This window comes from Zeus faber (genome assembly GCF_960531495.2).
Source record: "Zeus faber genome assembly, chromosome: 1".
NCBI lineage: Eukaryota > Metazoa > Chordata > Actinopteri > Zeiformes > Zeidae > Zeus > Zeus faber.
The window spans coordinates 296,560-316,914 of record NC_137193.1 but is presented as its reverse complement, the minus strand read 5'-3'; the positions used below and the strand labels follow the sequence as shown (position 1 = coordinate 316,914).

Here is a 20,355-nt window from a genome sequence, read left to right as displayed (position 1 = left end):
TCAGTATTTATACTTTCCTTCCTGCGTGGGGGGCGTGGTTGCTGCATTGGGCAGGAACAGCGGTTTGGGTGGAAAGGGTGGTTTGAGGGAAACTGTCCGCCGGATGGCGGCGGACCGAAGGCCATGCGGCTCGCTGTAGCTGTGCTGCCGCGTCAGGCAGGTGCTAGCGGCCCCGCCCCTAAAGTTAGCATTACAGTTAGCATTAGTGTTAGCCCTAGCTACTACGCCAGCGGGGCCATTGCTGCTGTTGGTTTTCATCCTGGCCAGGAAGTGGGGCTGCGCCACCCCCCGCTGGTGGAAGCTGTGGTGTCGTGGCAACGCCGTCCCGCTGCTTCCCATCTTAATGAGGCCGTGGCGCTGGGAGTGATGGCGGGTGAGCGAGATGCCCCCAGTTCTAAATAACTGGGGGGATTCTGGAATCCGGGGGGGCTTCTGGACGCCACTGGTGAGGCTGTGATGGATGCCATGGTGACGGGTACTGATGTTGTAGTGGTGGGAGCGAGTATGGATGTTCTGTTGCTGATGATGATGATGATGATTATGGTGGTGATTCCCTCCAGACGATGAAGAGGAGGTGAGGACCTTGATGCCCACGGACCCTGAGGCGCTCACCTCCTGGATCTGTTTGATGAGCTGGTCCAGAGCTGAGACGTCCACAGGCGCCTGTGGCAGCTGGGTCCCTCCACCTCCCTCTGCTGGTTCCTTCCTCTCCTCTGGGAGGTGTGGGGAGGACGAGGAGGTTCCCAGGGTTCCGGGGTGTCCCTGGCGCAATGACAGCTGCTGGCCCACAGAGGTCCCCACAATGGCCATAAAACCCAGCTCCGCCCCCAGCCCCAGGCTGGACCCGGGTCCGGTGTTCTGGCAGTTTTTGTGGTTCCTGAAGGACTTGTTCTTCAGGGGCAGTTCGGGGGTTGTGACCGTAGGCAGAGCTGAAGGTTCTCCATCGCCCTGAAAGAGATTCAAGATCAATAACACTGATTGTGGTAGACCAAGGGTCAAAGTCACACACCGGATGTAAATGACACCACGCTTCCCTCTCCCATGGCCACCAAGCTGCCTTGAATCGGCTTCATCAGCGCCTGTGTGGCGCTGATTGGCCTGACTCGAGGTAGGGAGATATCTTATTGTTTGTCCGTCTTGCAGATAGGATTGAGGCATGGGCTCGTCAGCCGACCAGGAGCAAGACTGGAACTTCATTCCTTCTGCTCCCGAAATCATCATCATCATTATTATCTATTATTAATACTTGTGGCCAGCGAGCCTTTTTGTTCTTCAATATGATAAAAACTCGCCATGTTGGCAAACCATGGAAAGAAAGACTCGCCGAATGGGAGCCGGCCAGAGGACCAGACCCACGTCCAACCCCAGGACCCACATGGGATTTGCCGGGTCCCCAGCCCATACCGATGGCCCGGACAGGTACAGGCTGCGGTTAGTTCCCGCCTGTCACATTCCCTGATTTTGGACACTGATTGGCCAGAGTTTGATGCGTTGATGAGATAGGCTAGGTGGGGTGCATTCACGGTTGGTGGGGAGATCTGAGTGTTGAGTGGTGCGCATTGACACGGAGGGGTCTTTGGACGGCGCTACAGGTGCAGGGGTGTCGGGATCCCAAGTGGGATCTTCCCTGGTCCCCTTGACCTTCCCTATCGACGATTTTCAGCTGGAGCAGTCGCGAGACGGCACCTTTGAGAGGGTAGTTAAAGTCAGTGGCGTATTGATGCGCCAAGATGCCGTGCTCACACACCCGAATTTTTTGTGATTAAGGCAGGTTATATCGAGGGAGTGGTGACACTTAGACAGGAGAGGAGATAACCCAGTTGCTGGTGCTGAAGAGCTGCTGGGAAATGCTCTTCTAGGCGGCCCATAACCCGATGGCCAGTCACCTCGGTCACGATAAAACGCGACAGCGGAGAATGACCCGCTTCTATTGTCTGGGCATTTGGGCAGATGTGTGTAAATGGTGTGCTGCGTGTCCTGAGTGCCAGTTAGTCAACCCTCCGGCTACACGAAGAGCGCCGTTGAGGCCCCTCCCCCTAGTCGAAATCCCGTTTGAAAGACTTGGTATGGACCTCATCGGGCCATTAGACCGCAGTGCCCGTGGGTATCGTTTTGTGTTAGTCCTCGTGGATTATGCAACCCGGTACCCCAAAGCAGTGCCCCTGCGCAGTATTACGGCCAAAAGTGTGGCGCAGACGCTGTTTCAGGTCATCTCCCGAATCAGGATTCTGAAGGAAATCCTGACCAACCAGGGCACTACCTCTATGTCACGTACACTTTGGGAACTTTTCTAGTTACTGGGCGTCTGCTCAATTCAGACCAGTATTTACCATCCCTAAACCGACGGTCTGGTGGAGCGCTTTAATAAAACGCTAAAAAACATGATTCGAAAAGTTCGAAAGTTGTTGGACCCCCTGTTGTTTGCGGTTTGGGAGGTTCCCCAGGCCTCCACTGGATTTCCTCCCTTTGAACTCCTCGTTGGCAGGAGACCCAGGGGGGGTGCTAGACCTAATTAAAAAAACTGGGAGGAAGGTCCTAGCATCAGTTATAATGAAATACACTATGATACGGACGTGAGAGCAAAGTTACACACGCTGATTCGGCCGTTATCATGGGAGAATTTGCTCCCGGCTCAGGAACGTCTGTGCCTCTTATACGACCGGGGGGCTCAGCTCAGACAATTTGTACGAGGAGACAAGGTGTTAGTGTTGCTCCCTACGTCCAGCTCTAAATTGCTCGCAAAGTGGCAAGGGCCTTTTGTGGTCAAACAGCGGGTTGGCAAGGTAGATTGTTAGAATAGTCTTTAATACCAAGTAAGTTTACACGAACAAGGAATTTGTCATGGTGTTCGGTCAAACATGAAACATTAATGTAAAACAATAAGTAAAATATACAGTAAGTAGTACTTGTTGATGAGTGAGGTAGAACAATCTGACAGGCAGGGGGCGACACAGATTTATCACCTAAACCTCTTAAAAGAATGGAGGGAGGGGGCGCCCGTGGCTCTGGGCACAGCGGTCATTGAGCGGGATGAGTGAGAGCCAGAGGTTCAAAAAGTGGCAGATCATACCACGGCCCTGTTAAGTGACCATCTCTCTCTGTCCCAAAGGGCGGACGTGGCTGCACTTCAGTGTTGCTTCTCTGATGTTTTCTCCTCCCTGCCAGGCCTCATGTCCCTCATACACCCCCATGTGGAGACTACTCCGGGGATGAAGGTGTGTTCTTGTCTGTATAGCCTGCCTGAACACAAACGCAAAATCGTGCAAGCTCTCAGAGTGGGAGTGGAGGAACAGCACAGTGGAGTGATTGGTGATCAAGTGGGCCATCGGTTCCCTCCGCTATAACATTCTGGGATGAACCTTTACCCTCAGTTCAGACCACGCGTCGCTGCAGTGGCTCCACCGCATGAAAGACACAAATGCCCAGATCACCCAGTGGTACCTGGCTCGACAGCCCTTTAACTTCCGGGTGGTCCATAGGTTGGCAGCGCAGATGGTCATGGGGGGGGGTTAGCTGTTGGCCGGATGGCTACCCGGCCTAAGACGGGGGTTGGGGGTATGTGGCAGACCAAGGGACGTGGTCAAGCACTGGCTGCAGACGACAGCAGGGTTCCCTTTCCCACGGCCGCCAAGCTGCCTCGAATCAGCCTAATCAGCGGCCCCGGAGCACTGATTGTCCTGACTCGAGGCGCATGGGAAGGCACAAAGGGATCGGCCACGGGCTCGTCAGCCAACCAGGAGCAAGACTGGAAGGTCATTCCTCTTGCGCCCAAAATCATCATTATTATTATTATCTATTATGTATTATTTATACTTGTGGCCAGTGAACTTTTTTGTTCTTCCGTATGATAAAAACTCTCGCCATGTTGGCAAACCATGGAATGAAAGACTCGTCGCCCTCCATAAAGCCCTACCTGTGGGCAGAGACTCCCACACTGATCGATTGGAGAAGATGAAGTGATTGGACCAAGCCGCCGTGATCATCCATCCACCATCCATCCACCATCCACCCACCCACCATCCATCAACCATCCACCCATCAGCCATCCATCATCCATCTATCATCCGTCCATCCACGCACCCACCATCCATCCACCCATCCATCATCCATCCACCATCCATCATCCCTCCATCACCCATCATCCACCATCATCCATCCATCATTCGCCGACCACCCATCATCCATCCGTTGTCCATCCATCATCCACCCACCGCTAATCCATCATCCATCCATCCATCAACAATCACCCATCCACCATCCATCCATCATCCACCATCCATCCATCATCCACCAACCATCCATCCATCCATCCATCCATCAACCATCCACCATCCATCATCCATGCATCTTCCATTCATCACCCATACATCATCCATCCATGCCTGTTACCTGGGAGAAGCTGAGGTCCAAGTCCAACAGCTGAAGGCCCTGGTTCTCCCCGAGGCAAAGGCCCTGGTTCTCCCCCAGGCGAAGGCCCTGGTTCCCTCCCAGGCAAAGTCCCTGGTTGTCCCCCAGGCGAAGGCCCTGGTTGTCCCCCAGGCGAAGGCCCTGGTTGTCCCCCAGCTGAAGGCCCTGGTTGTCCCCCAGCTGAAGGCCCTGGTTGTCCCCCAGCTGAAGGCCCTGGTTCTCCCCGAGGCAAAGGCCCTGGTTCTCCCCGAGGCAAAGGCCCTGGTTCTCCCCGAGGAAAAGGCCCTGGTTCTTCCCCAGGCGAAGGCTCTGGTTCCCTCCCAGGCGAAGGCCCTGGTTCTCCCCCAGCTGAAGGCCCTGGTTGTCCCCCAGCTGAAGGCCCTGGTTCTCCCCGAGGCGAAGGCCCTGGTTCTCCCCGAGGCGAAGGCCCTGGTTCTCCCCCAGGCGAAGGCCCTGGTTCTCCCCAAGGTGAAGGCCCTGGTTCTCCCCCAGGTGAAGGCCCTGGTTCTCCCCCAGGTGAATGCCCTGGTTCTCCCCCAGGTGAAGGCCCTGGTGCCACCCTAGGGAGAGGCCCTGGTGGCCAGAGGTGTGGAGGTGCGGCTCCCCCCTTGCGCTGGTAATCAACGAGCTGTACATCTTGGTAGTGGAGTCCAATTTCTCTTCCTGTGGAGAGAGGAAACATTTCCATGGAAACCAGAACACCTGGTTCGAGTGAGTACAGATTGAACATGGCGACGCCCTGCCGCACAGACTAAAACACCAACAATCTGCCCAAACTCAAACAAATAACAAAGCAAATTGCAATATATATATACAGTGGTACCCCGACTTACGTCCGCATCTACTTACGACGAATCCAAGATACGAGTAGCGATAGTTTCAAATTTGTATCGACTTGCGACTGACTGCTCCAAGATACGACCGTGGAAATTTGCAGTTGGCGCGTCAGCGGCCAGTCAGCAGTCAGTCAGCAGCCAGTCAGCAGTCAGTCAGCAGGCGACCTACATCGTGTGTGCACGTAGTTCGTGGAATAATCAATATTTTTTTTCATATATACTGTGTTTGTGTTGTGATTTTGTTTATTTTCACCCTTCATGATTTCATAATTTATATTTGAAAAATTGCTTTGACATACGACTGTTTTAACATACGACCGTTCTTATAGAACTAATTACAGTCGTAAGTTGAGGTACCACTGTTTATATATATATATATATAGAAAAAAAACACTGCGCAAAACCAAAGTGATGTTATGTAAGAGGACCAAGACTGAACAATCCAGCGAAAAGGAAGAAGACAGATTCAGCAAGCGACACAGATGATCTAATCCCCAGTGCTGTAGAGCTTTAGTGTCTTGGATGATATTAACAAGAAGCTGGACATGCTTGGTCCGCTTCTCCGAGACACTTCCGAGATCAAAGCCAGCCTTGATTTCCTGCACCGCAAGGTTGGCGAGATGCAAAAAGACAACGCAAATCTCAAATCCTCCGCAAAGTGTCTCACAACCGAGGGAGAGGTTCCAATTAAGGAAAATAAAATAATGAAAGAGACTATCCTGGATATCCAATCCATAAGTTCCACCAGGTTCACCGACTGGGTCACCGCGTGGTGAGCCATCCCCGCTCCATCATTGCCAAGTTTGAACACTTCAAGCACCAGGAGCTTAAAAGTAAAGAACGGGAGCTAAAAGGAACCACGCTGGGTATGAAGGATCAATTCCCCTGGGAGATCAACGACCGCCAGAAAGTGCTGTACCCCATCCTGAAGGAGAACCGGCAGAAGGGTAAGTGCGAATTGATGGTTGTTGTTAAACTATATATAGACGGTCTGTTATTCTGAGACTCCTCCACCACACCCTGGTTATTCTGACCATTATGTATGTATTCTGGTAATTCTGGTAATTATATACAGTGAGATGTAGAAATTAGCACGCTATGTCAGGATTTAAAATATCGCTCACTCTCTCATCATCTCACCTTCCTAATCCCTCCCTCCCTACTTCTCCCATCACTCTCACTCTATTCAGTCTCTCACTATATGCATGTCCAACTCCTCAATGTTCTATTTTTATCTTTGTCTATTTATCATTTGTTTATGTAGATATGTATCCCTACAAAGTTCCTGCAATACCAGGACAGTAAAAAGGACTGTAAAGGAGGAAAACTCAGACTTATCTATGGGAAAACATGGGTACAGTAGTATAGCTATTGCCTGAATTGCACTGTGCTGCTGCATGGGAAAAATACAAACCACAAGGACACCCATTAAGTTTGTAAGTTGATCCGGACAATTACATCTCAACTTGATAATATCATTAATTCCTCATGCAATGAACAAGAGCAAATTATTTTGCATTCAATGACAAATCAGGTAAATTTCTTGCCAATCAATTGAAACACGATAAAGAAAAAACAGTTATTACAGCCATCAAAGATCCACAGGGTAGGATAAATACACCCCCTGCAAGACATCAATTACATGTTTAGAGACTTATATAATAAGCTATATCACTCAGATAATGAATCTAATATATCAAGCATTAACTCATTCTACAATGATATCTGTTCCGCCCCCAGGCGGGAAGTTTCCTGCCCCCCAGTTCGTATTGTGACATCATAGCATTGTGATGATAAAATGGCCGAGACATGCCTAGTCAATCTGATGACGCCCCAGACTAACATCTATTGCCTCGTCACTGCCCTTGAGAAAGCACAGTCTGTGAGTTCATTCATGTTATTGGTGTATGTATACAGTGTAGTAACTATGACAACATATTAAAGTTTATGCATGTTATTGGTGTATGTATACAGTGTAGTAACCTCGTGATCTTAGAGATTAGTGACTGCAAAGTGGTGGTAGGGGAGTGTGTTGCTAGGCAGCATTGGATGGTGGTCTGTAGGATGACTCTAGAGGCCAAGAAGAGGAAGAGAGTGAAAGACAAGCCAAAGATAAAATGGTGGAAGTTGAAAAAGGAGGAGTGTTGCATGCAATTTAGGGAAGAGGTAAGGCAGGTAATAGGTGGGAATGATGGGTGAATGGCAAACAACTGCAGAAGTGGTGAGGGAGACGGCCAAGAAGGTACTCGGTGTATCATGCGGGAAGAGGAAGGAAGACATAGACTCATGGTGGTGGAATGAGGAAGTACAGGAGAACATGGGATAGTCAGAGAGATGAAGAAAGTAGACAGGAGTGCAAGCTGATGTGGTGCAAGGCGAAGAGAGAAGTGGCAAAGGAAAAGACGTACGACGAGTTGTATGAGAGGTTGGACGGTAAGGAAGGAGAAAAGGACTTGTACCGATTGGCAGGAGAAAGGGACCAAGCTGGGAAGGATGTACAGCAGGTTAGGGTGATGGAGGATAATGATGGGAATGTGCTGACCTGTGAGGGGAGTGTGTTGAGAAGGTGGAAGGAGTACTTTGAGGAGTTGATGAAGGAAGAAAATGAGAGGGAGAGAAAAGTGGATGATGGTGGGATAGTGGATCAAGAAGTGCAGTTTAGCAAGGAATTAGCAAGGATGAGGTGAGAACAGCATTAAAGAAGATGAAGAGTGGAAAGGCAGTTGGCCCAGATGACAAACCTGGGGAAGCATGGAAATGTTTAGGTGAGATGGCAGTGGTGTTCCTAACGAGGCTGTTTAACATCATCCTGGAAAGGGAGAGGATGCCGGAGGAGTGGAGAAGAAGTGTACTGGTACCATCTTCAAGAATAAGGGAGACGTACAGAGCTGTAGTAACTACAGGGGAATAAAGTTGATCAGCCACAGCATGAAGATATGGGAAGGGTAGTGGAGGCTCAGTTAAAAGGAGAGGTGGGGATCAGCCAGCAGCAGTATGGTTTCATGCCAGGAAAGAGTACTACAGATGACATGTTCGCTTTAAGAATGCTGATGGAAAAGTACAGGGAAGGCCAGAGGGAGTTGCACTGCGTCTTTGTGGATTTAGAGAAAGCGTATGATAGGGTGTCGAGAGAGGAAGTGTGGTATTGCATGAGGAAGTCGGGGATGGCCGAGAAGTACGTACGAGTGGTACAGGATATGTATGAGGGCAGTCAGACAGTAGTAAGGTGTGCAGTAGGCGTGACCAAGGCATTCAAAGAGGAGGTGGGATTGCATCAAGGATCAGCTCTGAGCCCTTTCTTGTTGCAGTGGTGATGGACAGGTTAACAGATGAAATCAGGCAGGAGTCTCTGTGGACTATGATGTTCACGGATGACATTGTGATCTGTAGCGAGAGCAGGGAGCAGGTGGAGGAGAGCCTGGAGAAGTGGAGGCAGCATTAGAGAGAAGAGGAATGAAAGTCAGCAGGAGTAAGACACAATACATGTGCCTGAATGGGAGGGAGGGCAGAGAAAAGCTGAGAATGCAAGGAGTGGAGGTGGAGAGTACAGGCAGGGTACAGGCAGGGTGGAGTGGGTGGAGAAGAGAGTACAGGCAGGGTGGAGTGGGTGGAGAAGAGTGTCTGGAGTGATCTGTGACAGATGGGTTCCAGCAAGAGTCAAGGGGTGTACAGGACAGTAGTGAGACCAGCTATGTTGTATGTGTCCGGACAGGCTCCAGTATGTGTAGAACTCAGCTGCCAGGGTTCTCACTCACACCAAGCCCTGGCAGCACATCACCCCCACCCTCATCCACCTCCACTGGCTCCCAGCAAAGTTCCGCATCTCCTACAAACTCCTCCTCCTCACATACAAATCCCTTCACGCACTCGCCCCCCAATACCTGTCCGACCTCCTCCACCAGCACACTCCATCCCGGAACTTGCGGTCCTCAAACATGGGTCTGCTATCCATCCCCTGTACCAGATTACAAACTTCCGGGGACAGAGCTTTCAGCGTGGCAGCCCCCACCCTCTGGGTATTAAAGTTCATTCATGTTATTGGTGTATGTTTACAGTGTAGCAACTATGACAATGTATTCAAGTTTATTCATCTTACTGGTGTATGTATACAGTGTAGTAACTATGACAACGTATTAATGTTTGTTCATGTTATTGGTGTGTGTATATGGGGATGGTAGCTCAGGAGGTAGAGCTGGTGGTCTAGTGATCCAAAGGTTGCTGGTTGGATCCCAGGCTCCTCCTGCTAGCATGCTGTAGTGTCCTTGAGCAAGACACTTAACCCCTAATTGCTCCTGATGGCTGCGTCCGTCGGTGTTTGAACAATTGTAAGTCGCTTTGGATAAAAGCGTCTGATCAATGACTAAATGTAATGTAATGTATACAGTGTAGTAACGATGACAACGTATTAACAGGGTTATTTACATCTGCATAGAGACTGATCCTTAATCTGCATATTTCGGTACTGTTCCACAGTTTTACATCGCTTTCATTTAAGATACCAAAATTGAGCTCCTGTCTCCTGACATTCCATGTACATGTGCAACATGTTACAAATAACATGTACAGGGAAAAACATAAACATAGAAATAAACAACAACATGTACATGTAAAAACATAAACATAGAACCAAACAACATGTACTGGAACAGCAGTGGGGCTGTGGACAAGAAAAAGAATGCAGCCGCATCCAGGTTCCGTTTCCTGCGGCCGCCAAGCTGGGTTAGACTTATTAATGTTTGTCTGTCTGGCAGAGGGGATCGGCGCACGGGCTTGTCAGCCGACCAGGAGCCAGGGAGCGGAACGCAATTCCTCCTGCGCCCGAAACCATCCTCAGCATTATCATCATTATTATTATTTAATATTTATACGTGTGGCCAGCGAGCCGTTGGCGTTCCGCTCCCTGGTTCCTGGTCGGCTGACGAGCCCGTGCGCCATCCCCTCTGCAAGACATACAAACATTAAGGAATGTCCTTGCCTCGATTTGAGGCAGCTTGGCGGCCGCGGGAAAGGAAACTGCGTTGTTGTCCGGTGTCAGCCTGTGCTTGACCACGCCCCTTGGTCCGCCACAATGTTGCTGTTTCTTTCTATGTTTGTTTTTCCATGTACATGTTGTTTGCTTCTATGTTTGTTTTTCCATGTACATGTTGTTTGCTTCTATGTTTGTTTTTTCATGTACATGTTGTTTCTTTGTTTTTTCCATGTACATGTTGTTGTTTGCTTCTATGTTTTTCCATGTACATGTTGTTGTTTGCTTCTATGTTTTTTCATGTACATGTTTGCTTCTATGTCTGTTTTTTCATGTACATGTTGTTTGCTTCGATGTTTTTCCATGTACATGTTGTTGTTTGCTTCTATGTTTGTTTTTCCATGTACATGTTGTTGTTTGCCTCTATGTTTATGTTTTTCCATGTACATGTTGTTGTTTGCCTCTGTTTGATTTTCCATGTACATGTTGTTGTTTGCCTCTGTTTGATTTTCCATGTACATGTTGTTTGCTTCTATGTTTGTTTTTTCATGTACATGTTGTTTGCTTCTATGTTTTTCCATGTACATGTTGTTTGCTTCTATGTTTGTTTTTTCATGTACATGTTGTTTGTTTCTGTTTTTTTCCATGTACATGTTGTTGTTTGCTTCTATGTTTGTTTTTTCATGTACATGTTGTTTGTTTCTGTTTTTTTCCATGTACATGTTGTTGTTTGCTTCTATGTTTGTTTTTTCATGTACATGTTGTTTGCTTCTATGTTTGTTTTTTCATGTACATGTTGTTTGCTTCTATGTTTGTTTTTTCATGTACATGTTGTTTGCTTCTATGTTTATGTCTTCCCATGTACATGTTGTTGTTTGCTTCTATGTTTATTTTTTTCCCATGTACATGTTGTTTGCTTCTATGTTTATTTGTCTCACCCATGGTGATTCTCCCTCTTGGAGTAGTAATGATGATTAGTTGTTTATGGAACAAAGCATGATAAGATGTTTCTCCAAAGAGGGGGTTGGTGGTGGTTGTGTGTATTATAAAGCTGTGCTCTGTTCGTCCACAGGTCATCCGCAAGACAGAGTTATTGCAGCAGTTGTTGATGATTAAAGAAAGAATAAAGAGTTTCATTGCATGTTGAGAAGTTCAACTCCACTTGCAGACTAACTCTGTCCTAGATGCAATGGAACAAATACTCTGTGTTGTATATCCAGCATGCTGACAGCACAGGTTTAAAAGAATATATAAAAAATACAAAGTGAGCTACAGTGAGCTAATGATGCTCATGAGGCTACTAATGCTAATGAGGCTTATAATGCCAATGAGGTTAATGATGCTGATGAGGCTAATGAGGCTAATGGCTAATGCAGATCCAGCTCGTGCGAACCCTCATTTCGTTGGGGTTATTTTCAAAATGGCCGACAGTGAAGACTCCACCCACCTTGATCTGAGCATCCAGGAAGCCGTTGAGCTTGGCGAGGGAAGGCAGGGACAGGGTGTGCGGGAGGGACGCCTCGGGGTCCTTCCCCAGAGGCCCCGCCCCTCCGGCGGAGCCCCGGCCACACAGGCAGGACACCAGGAAGCCCGACAGGATGGTCCCCAGCAGGAAGGACACCAGGACAGACGCAATGAGCAGTGTGTAGTGGACATTGGGACCAGGACCCTGGTTCCAGTCTGGGGGGAGACGCTGGACGCCTGGGGGGGAAGAGAGGGAGAGAGAAGGGAGAGAGAGGGAGGGAGAGGGAGGGAGAGAGAGAGAGAGAGAGAGAGGGAGGGAGAAAGAGAGGGAGAGGGAGAGAGAGGGAGAGGGGGTGAGAGGGAGGGAGAGAGATGGAGGGAGGGAGAGGGAGAGGGAGAGGGAGAGAGAGGGAGAGGGGGTGAGAGAGAGAGAGAGGGAGGGAGAAAGAGAGGGAGGGAGAGGGAGAGAGAGGGAGAGAGAGGGAGAGGGGGTGAGAGGGAGAAAGAGAGAGGGTGAGGGAGAGAGGGAGAGAGCAAGAGAGAGGGAGAGGGAGAGAGAGAGAGTCAATTACTTAAACTTTTCAGACAAAATTTTGTTAAACCTGTTCAAATAAAAACAACTTCATTGATCCTGAAAAGGTCTGGAACTGCCTGAGGGAGGAGCTGAAGGGAAACAGGCGTCGCCCGTTCGTCCTCTTTTTACTTCCTGTGGAAAAACTTGGTGTCGGCTCTTAAAAAACCTTTATGGGCCCAGTGTTGGACTGGTTTTAACTGGTAGTAAACAGCGAAGTCCTACCGTAGGAGTCTCCTGCACCTTCCTGGTTCCTGGTCCCCAACATGTCTGCAGGGAACACAACAGACTACAGTTATCTGAACACGGTAATCTGAACACGGTAATCTGAACACGGCAATCTGAACACGGTAATCTGAACACGGTAATCTGAATACGGTAATCTGAATACGGTAATCTGAACACGGTTATCTGAATACAGTAATATGAACACGGTAATCTGAATACAGTGATCTGAACAAGGTACTCTGAACACGGTTATCTGAACACGGTTATCTGAACATGGTTATCTGAACACGGTTATCTGAACACGGTAATCTGAACACAGTCATCTGAATACGGTAATCTGAATACAGTTATCTGAACACTAATCTCAACACGGTGATCTGAATACGGTGATCTGAATACAGTAATCTGAACACAGTAATCTGTCCACAGTCATCTGAATACAGTCATCTGAATACTGTAATCTAAACACGGTAATCCAAATACAGTAAACTGAACACAGTAATCTGACCACGGTAATCTGAATACAGTAATCTGAATACATTATTCAGATTACTGTTTTTTGACTACAGTATTTAGATTACATTAATACAGTAATGGAGTACAACAGAGAGTAGAACAGAGTAACCTGAACAAGATAATAAAATAAAGCATCGATTTGCTAAGATCAGTTCAGAAAATAGGTTTTGGAGATAAAGATTATGTTACCATGACAACCGGGTGGGAGGAGGGAGTGGTCTCCATCAATATCCTGCTCAAACCCCGCCCTAAAGACACACACACACACACACACAAACACACACAAACACACACACACACACACACACTGTAATATTTGTTACTGAACGGTTTCACATTTTTAATATCAGAATCCATCTGTCTGTCTGTGGAGACGGACAGACAGAGAGAAAGACAGACACACAGGTAGAAGAGGAGGCGCACCCCACCTGAAGCCAGCCTCCATGTTGGTGCAGCGCCCCGTCTTCAGCCAGATGCAGTACGGGTCCCGAGAGGACAGACAGGATCTGAAGACAGACAGACAGACACATTAGAGCTGCCCTGATCCAGATCTGAGAAGTGTAAATCACATGGATATTATTGTATATTAGATATAAGTTATGAACTGGTACTAACCTGCTTCTAAACTAGCAGTGTGGACATAGACTAGCAGTGCAGTAGCGTGTTGTAGTGTATTAGTAGTAGCAGTGTAGTAGTGTATTAGTAGTAGCAGTGCAGTGGTATAGTAGTAGCAGTGTAGTAGTATATTAGTAGTAACAGTGTAGTAGCAGTGTAGTAGTGTAGAAGAAAGAAGAAGAAACAGTCTTTATTCGTCACGCAACACACCACACTACAACACATGCTTGATGGTGCTGGTGAAATGGTTCCTCTGCATTGAACCATCCTGGCTTGTCCTTCCTCCGGGGGCACAGTCAGGAGCAGTGGGCAGCGTACGTGGACGCGCCCGGGGACCAGGTGATAAGTGTCCATCGCTGGTCAGACCATGATGGTGCATGTTTTGTGTGGGGGTCCTTACTGACATGTGGAGGAAACCCCATGTGAGCCGGGGGGGACCTGCAAACTCCACACAGAAAGGCTCCTATTTGGGAGATAACCCACCGGAGCACGGTGCCAACAGTGCCCCAGGCGGGAATCGAACCGAGGACCTTCTTGCTGTGAGGCAGCAGTGCAATACACTGCGCCACCGTGCCACCGCACTGCGCCACTGTGCCACAGTGTAGCAGTGTAGTACTGTAGTAGTAGTAGTGTAGTAGTAGCAGCAGTGTAGTAGTGTACTGTAGTAGTATCAGTGTAGTAGTGTATTAATAGTAGCAGTGTAAAAGCAGTGTAGTAGTGTGTAGTAGCAGTGTAGTAGTGTAGTAGTAGCAGTGTAGTAGTGTATTAGTAGTATCAGTGTAGTAGTAGCAGTGTAGTAGTGTAGTAGTAGCAGTGTAGTAGTATAGTAGTAGTAGTAGTGGATGAGTAGTAGCAGTGCAGTAGCGTCACCTGCGGCAGGTTGCATGCTGGGAGCAGCGGCTCACTGGGACTCTGATCAAACAGCCACTGAAGGCCACAAAGAGGGCGTGGTTCTCCTTGTCCAACTCCAATCCCAGAATCCTCCTGTCCTCCTGCTGGCCATGGACAGTACACCTGTGGGCAATAATGGTGGTAGTACTAGTACCAGCAGTATAGCTGCTACTGGCAGTATTGTTGGGACTGTGGAGTACTTCAACCTTACTTTGCAGGGTTGTACACGTCCAGCTCCTCCAGCAGCAGCGACTGGGAGCTCTGGTTCCTGGAACTGGTCAGGACCTTCAGGACCCGTCCATCCTCAGAACCCAGGAACAGGACGATCCGGTCCTGGGCCGGACCAGCACCAACGTCCACTACCACGTGGGTCAGCCGGGACCTGGGACCAAGGGACAGCTACTGGTGACACTGTACCAGTACAACCGGTCTGTACTGGTGACACTGGGAACCGTCCAGTACAACCAGCCTGTACTGGGAACTTTGTGAACTGCCCAGTACAACCGGTCTGTACTGGTGACACTGGAACCGTCCAGTACGACCAGTCTGTACCTGTGAAACTGGGAACCGTCCAGTACAACCGGTCTTTACTGGGAACACTGGGAACTGTACTGGGAACCAGTACCTGCTGGAGGTTCTGGTGAAGCTGGGTCTCTTGTTGACCGCGGGAACGGCTTGGTCCATCAGAGGAAACATCTTGATGAAGCTCAGACTTTCGTCGGGGAATTGAATTGACGACGTGTACTTTGCTGCCGAGGCGTCGCCTGCACACGCACCGGGTCTGGAGGCGGAGTCACACAGATATTCATCAAAATATAATAATGATAAATAACACAAATATCATCAAAACAATGGTGTTGACACATTGAAGTAATGTGAATCACTCCCCTAGGGGCAGGACAGGGAACTGCACGGGATCCAGTATGGAACCCTGGGGGACGCCTGACCTTGGAGTGTGGTACTGGGTGCGTGGACTTGTACGTGGGGTGTGGTAGTTGGTACTCGGCTGCGTGTACTAGTACCTGGGGTGTGGTACCTGGTACCGGGTGCATGGACTTGTATCTGGGGTGTGGTACTTGGTACTCGGCTGCGTGTATTAGTACCTGGGGTGTGGTACCTGGTCCTCAGGTGCGTGGACTTGTACTTGGGGGGTGGTACTTGTATTCGGGTGCGTGGACTTGTACCTGGGGTGTGGTACTTGGTACTCAACTGCGTGTACTAGTACGTGGGGTGTGGTAGCTGGCACTCGGGTGCGTGGACTAGTATTGTACTTGGGGTGTGGAACTTGGTACGCAGCTGCGTGAACTTGTACTTGGGGTGTGGTACCTGGTACTCAGATGCTTGTACTAGTACCTGGGGTGCGGTACCTGGTACTCGGCTGCGTGTACTAGAACCTGGGGTGTGGTACCTGGTACTCATGTGTGTGTACTAGTACCTGGGGTGTGGTACCTGGTACTCAGGTGCCTGTACTAGTACCTGAGGTGTGGTAGTTTGTACTCAGGTGCGTGTACTAGATCCTGGGGTGTAGTACCTAGTACTCGGGTGAGTGTACTAGTACCTAGGGTGTGGTACCTGGTACTTGGGTAAGTGTACTAGTACCTGGGGTGTGGAACCTGGTACTCAAGTGTGTGTACTTGTATCTGGGGTGTGGTACCTGGTATTCAGGTGCGTGTACTAGTATCTGGGGTGTGGTACCTGGTACTTGGGTAAGTGTACTAGTACCTAGGGTGTGGTACCTAGTACTCAGATGTGTGTATTAGTATCTGGGGTGTGGTACCTGGTACTCAGGTGCGTGTACTAGTACCTGGGCTGTGGTACCTGGTACTCAGGTACTGCGCTCCAGGGAGCGTCGGAGCTCCGTTGTTCTTTGAATTTTCCGTCGAAAACTTTCTCGACGTCGTCCATGTGGAAAAAACACACAGCGGAGCCAGGAATACTGCAAAAGTAAACAGAAAGTACATCAGGGGACAGACAGGCAGACAGACAGGAAGGCAGACAGGTCCTACCTGTTGGACTGTGTAGTGAACACTCCAACCACCGTGGGGCGCTGGTTGATCTGCAGGACGTTAGTGAGCGACTGCAGCACATCAAAGTAGAAGAAGGAATCACCAGGAAGAGAGCAGTTCAGCCTGGCCTGCACACACACACACACACACACACACACACACACACACACACACACACACACACACACACACACACACACACACACACACACACACACACACACACACACACACACACACACACACACGTACACAAGTACACATGCACATGTACACACACACAAACACGCATGCACACACACACACACACACACACACACGTACACAAGTACACATGCACATGTACACACACACAAACACGCATGCACACACACACACACACACACAGACAGACAGACAAACATGTACACACACACGTACACACACGTACACAAGTACACACGTACACATGCACACACACACACACACACACACACACACACACACACAGACAGACAAACATGTACACACACACGTACACATGCACATGTACACACACACAAACATGCATGCACACACACACACACATACACACAGACAAACAGACAAACATGTACACACACACGTACACATGCACACACACACACACACACACACGTCATGTTTTAAATGTTATCATTACCGTCACATGTCAGTGTTTTATTACATGTCATGTTTTAAATGTTATTATTCCCACTCTCCAACTCTCCCACTGCCCAGCTGACCGCACACTGCATCGTCTAACCTCCTTCAAGCCATATCACCGACTGTCACCCCGGCAATCACAATTCCTCCCTCACTTCCGGCACATTCCCCTCCGCTTTCAAAGTGTCTAGAGTCGCACCACTGCTCAAAAAACCTTCACTCGATCCCACTCAAGTAGAAAACTATCGGCCGGTCTCACTCCTCCCATTCCTTTCCAAAACCTTAGAGAGGGCGGTCTCTAGACAGGTTACAGAGTACCTGTCAAGAAACAACCTTCTTGATACACTTCAATCTGGCTTCAAAAGTGGTCACTCCACCGAAACAGCCCTGTTGTCTGTGACAGAGGCCTTAAAAACTGCTAGAGCTGCTGCCAAATCCTCAGTTCTCATTCTGCTTGACTTATCAGCTGCTTTTGACACTGTCAACCACAGTATTCTCCTGTCCATACCCTCAAGTATGGGCATAACGGGCAGTGCACTTTCCTGGTTCGAATCTTACCTTACTGGGCGCTCGTTCAGTGTGACATGGCGAGGCCAGTTGTCTGTGCCTCACCACCTCACCACAGGGGTGCCCCAAGGCTCGGTGCTAGGACCCCTCCTCTTTGCCATATACACCACCTCGCTGGGCCCGATCACCTGCTCGCATGGTTTTTCATATCACCGCTACGCGGATGACACTCAACTCTATCTGTCTTTCCTGCCTGATGACCCCACTGTCTCGACGCGGATCTCGGATTGCCTCGCGGACGTATCCACGTGGATGAAGGATTACCATCTTCAACTAAACCTGGCAAAAACGGAGCTGTTGGTCTTCCCGGCCAAACAAGGTATTTATCACAGCATTGATATCAAAATTGACTCTTTATCTCTTGCTCCTACCAAGGCTGCAAGGAATCTAGGTGTCATTATCGCTGACCAACTGACATTCTCAGACCCTGTTGCCGCCGTCTCTCGGTCGTGTCGCTTCGCACTATTCAACATCCAAAAAGTCAGGCCATACCTGACCCAATATGCCACTCAACTGCTGGTACAAACCTTGGTGATTTCCCCCCTTGACTACTACAACGCCCTCTTAACAGTTTGCCGGCTTGTGCGGTGAAGCCACTGCAGATGATACAGAATGCGGCGGTGCGACTGGTGCTCAACCAGCCAAAGAGGGCACACGTTACTCCACCGCTTGTCCAGCTCCACTGGTTACCTGTAGCCGCTGGCATCCAGTTCAAGCCTCTGATGCTTGCCTACAGAGTGATTGTTGGGAATGCTCCCCCTTACTTCAATGCTCTTGTAAGAGCACTTGTTACCCCACGGATGCTATGTTCGTCAAATGAGCGTCGCCTGGCACTGCCAGCTGCACAACCACGGCCATCCAGGCTGTTCTCATTTGTAGTTCCACGTTGGTGGAATGAGCTGCCAAAAATGACCAGAGCAGGGACCTCCCTCTGTCTTTAAGAAGCACTTGAAGACCCAGCTCTTCAGAGAGCACCTCCTCTCCTAACTTACAATTACTTAGCACTACTCAGCAGTATTTATTTACTGTTACACTAAGTTTTCTGTTGCAATGGAGCTTGAATGTTATTCTCCCTTGTAAGTCGCTTTGGATAAAAGCGTCTGCTAAATGACTAAATGTAATCGCGATTTATAAGTAATTTCAGCTGGCATTTCGTACCTGCGTATTTTGACTAAGAATTACGTAGTTGGTACACAAAACGCAAGCAGGTTTGCTGGTCTGGATCATAATAATAAGATACTACCACTACTACTACTACAACTACTACTACTACCACTACTACCACTACTACTAATAATAATAATAATAATAAGATAATAATTATAACAACCTTGAGGAAGGAGGTCCAGTAGCGCTCCAGGACTCTGGGAGATCCTCCGTCATCATTCTTACAAACTCTGGACACACGAGAGAAAACCACCTTGGGGGGAGGGTGAGGGGGGGAGAGGGGGGAGAGAGGGCGAGAGAGAGGGAGAGAGAAGCAGAGAGAGGGAGGGAGAGGGGGGGAGGGAAAGAAAGAGGGAGAGAAAGAGAGAGAGAGAGGGAGGGAGGGAGGGAGGGAGAGAGCGGGTGAGAGAGAGGAGAGAGAGAGAGAGGGAAGGAGAAAGAGAGAGGGAGAGAGAAAGAGGGAGAGAGAGAGAGAGGGAGGGAGGGAGGGAGAGAGAGGGCGAGAGAGAGAGGGAGTGAATGAGAGAGAGGGAGAGAGAGAGGGAGAGGGGGAGAAAGAGGGAGAGAGAAAAATAGAGAGAGTGGGTGAGAGAGAGGGAAGGAAGGAGAAAGAGGGAGAGAGAGGGAGAGAGAGAAGTACGGTAGACTTTCACAGGGCGCGCTGGCGCAGCGTACGGCGTGGCACGTAGCGTGGGGGCGTGGCGCGCAGCTAATAATAATAATTTAATAGGAATTCATTAAATAATAATAATAATAATAATAATTTAATAGGAATTCATTGAATCATAATAATAATAATAATAATAATAATAATTTAATAGGATTAACATGGATTTACATTTACTACCTATCCACACCACGCTCGTACACAGCACCAACGTGTCCAGTGGACTTCTACTGTACGTGTGACACACACACACTCAGCGTACACACACACACACAGCGTACACATACACACACAGTGGCCACACACACACACTCAGCACACACACACACACAGTGGCCACACACACAGACCGTATACACACACACACACACACTCTACACACACACAGTGGCCACACACACACACACAGTGGCCACACACACACACACACAGCGTACACACACACACACACACACACACACACATACACACAGACAGCTTACACACACACACACACACAGCATACACACTCAGCGTATACACATACACACACGGTGTGCAAACACACACTCAGCATACACACACACACACACACACACACACACCATACACACAGACAGCTTACACACACACACACACACACACAGCATACACACTCAGCGTATACACATACACACACGGTGTGCAAACACACACTCAGCATACACACACACACACACACAGCATACACACTCAGCGTATACACATACACACACGGTGTGCAAACACACACTCAGCATACACACACACACACACACACACACACACCATAC

The 20,355-nt window shown here is 49.0% G+C and overlaps 1 protein-coding gene across 1 annotated transcript in view; it reads right to left on the bottom strand.

Moving 5' to 3' along the window:
• Positions 1-20,355, bottom strand: part of LOC307238036 (semaphorin-6D-like) — a gene marked incomplete at both ends in the record, with an annotated part of 35,108 nt that continues 14,753 nt past the window's right edge. Inside the window, 12 exons of the mRNA XM_080010880.1 lie at positions 1-948; positions 4,390-5,070; positions 11,657-11,910; positions 12,470-12,514; positions 13,178-13,236; positions 13,417-13,494; positions 14,474-14,617; positions 14,706-14,876; positions 15,120-15,275; positions 16,299-16,430; positions 16,501-16,628; positions 19,061-19,150. Of these exons, the coding sequence (XP_079867006.1) occupies positions 1-948; positions 4,390-5,070; positions 11,657-11,910; positions 12,470-12,514; positions 13,178-13,236; positions 13,417-13,494; positions 14,474-14,617; positions 14,706-14,876; positions 15,120-15,275; positions 16,299-16,430; positions 16,501-16,628; positions 19,061-19,150 (2,886 nt within the window). The remainder of the gene's footprint in view (positions 949-4,389; positions 5,071-11,656; positions 11,911-12,469; positions 12,515-13,177; positions 13,237-13,416; positions 13,495-14,473; positions 14,618-14,705; positions 14,877-15,119; positions 15,276-16,298; positions 16,431-16,500; positions 16,629-19,060; positions 19,151-20,355) is intronic.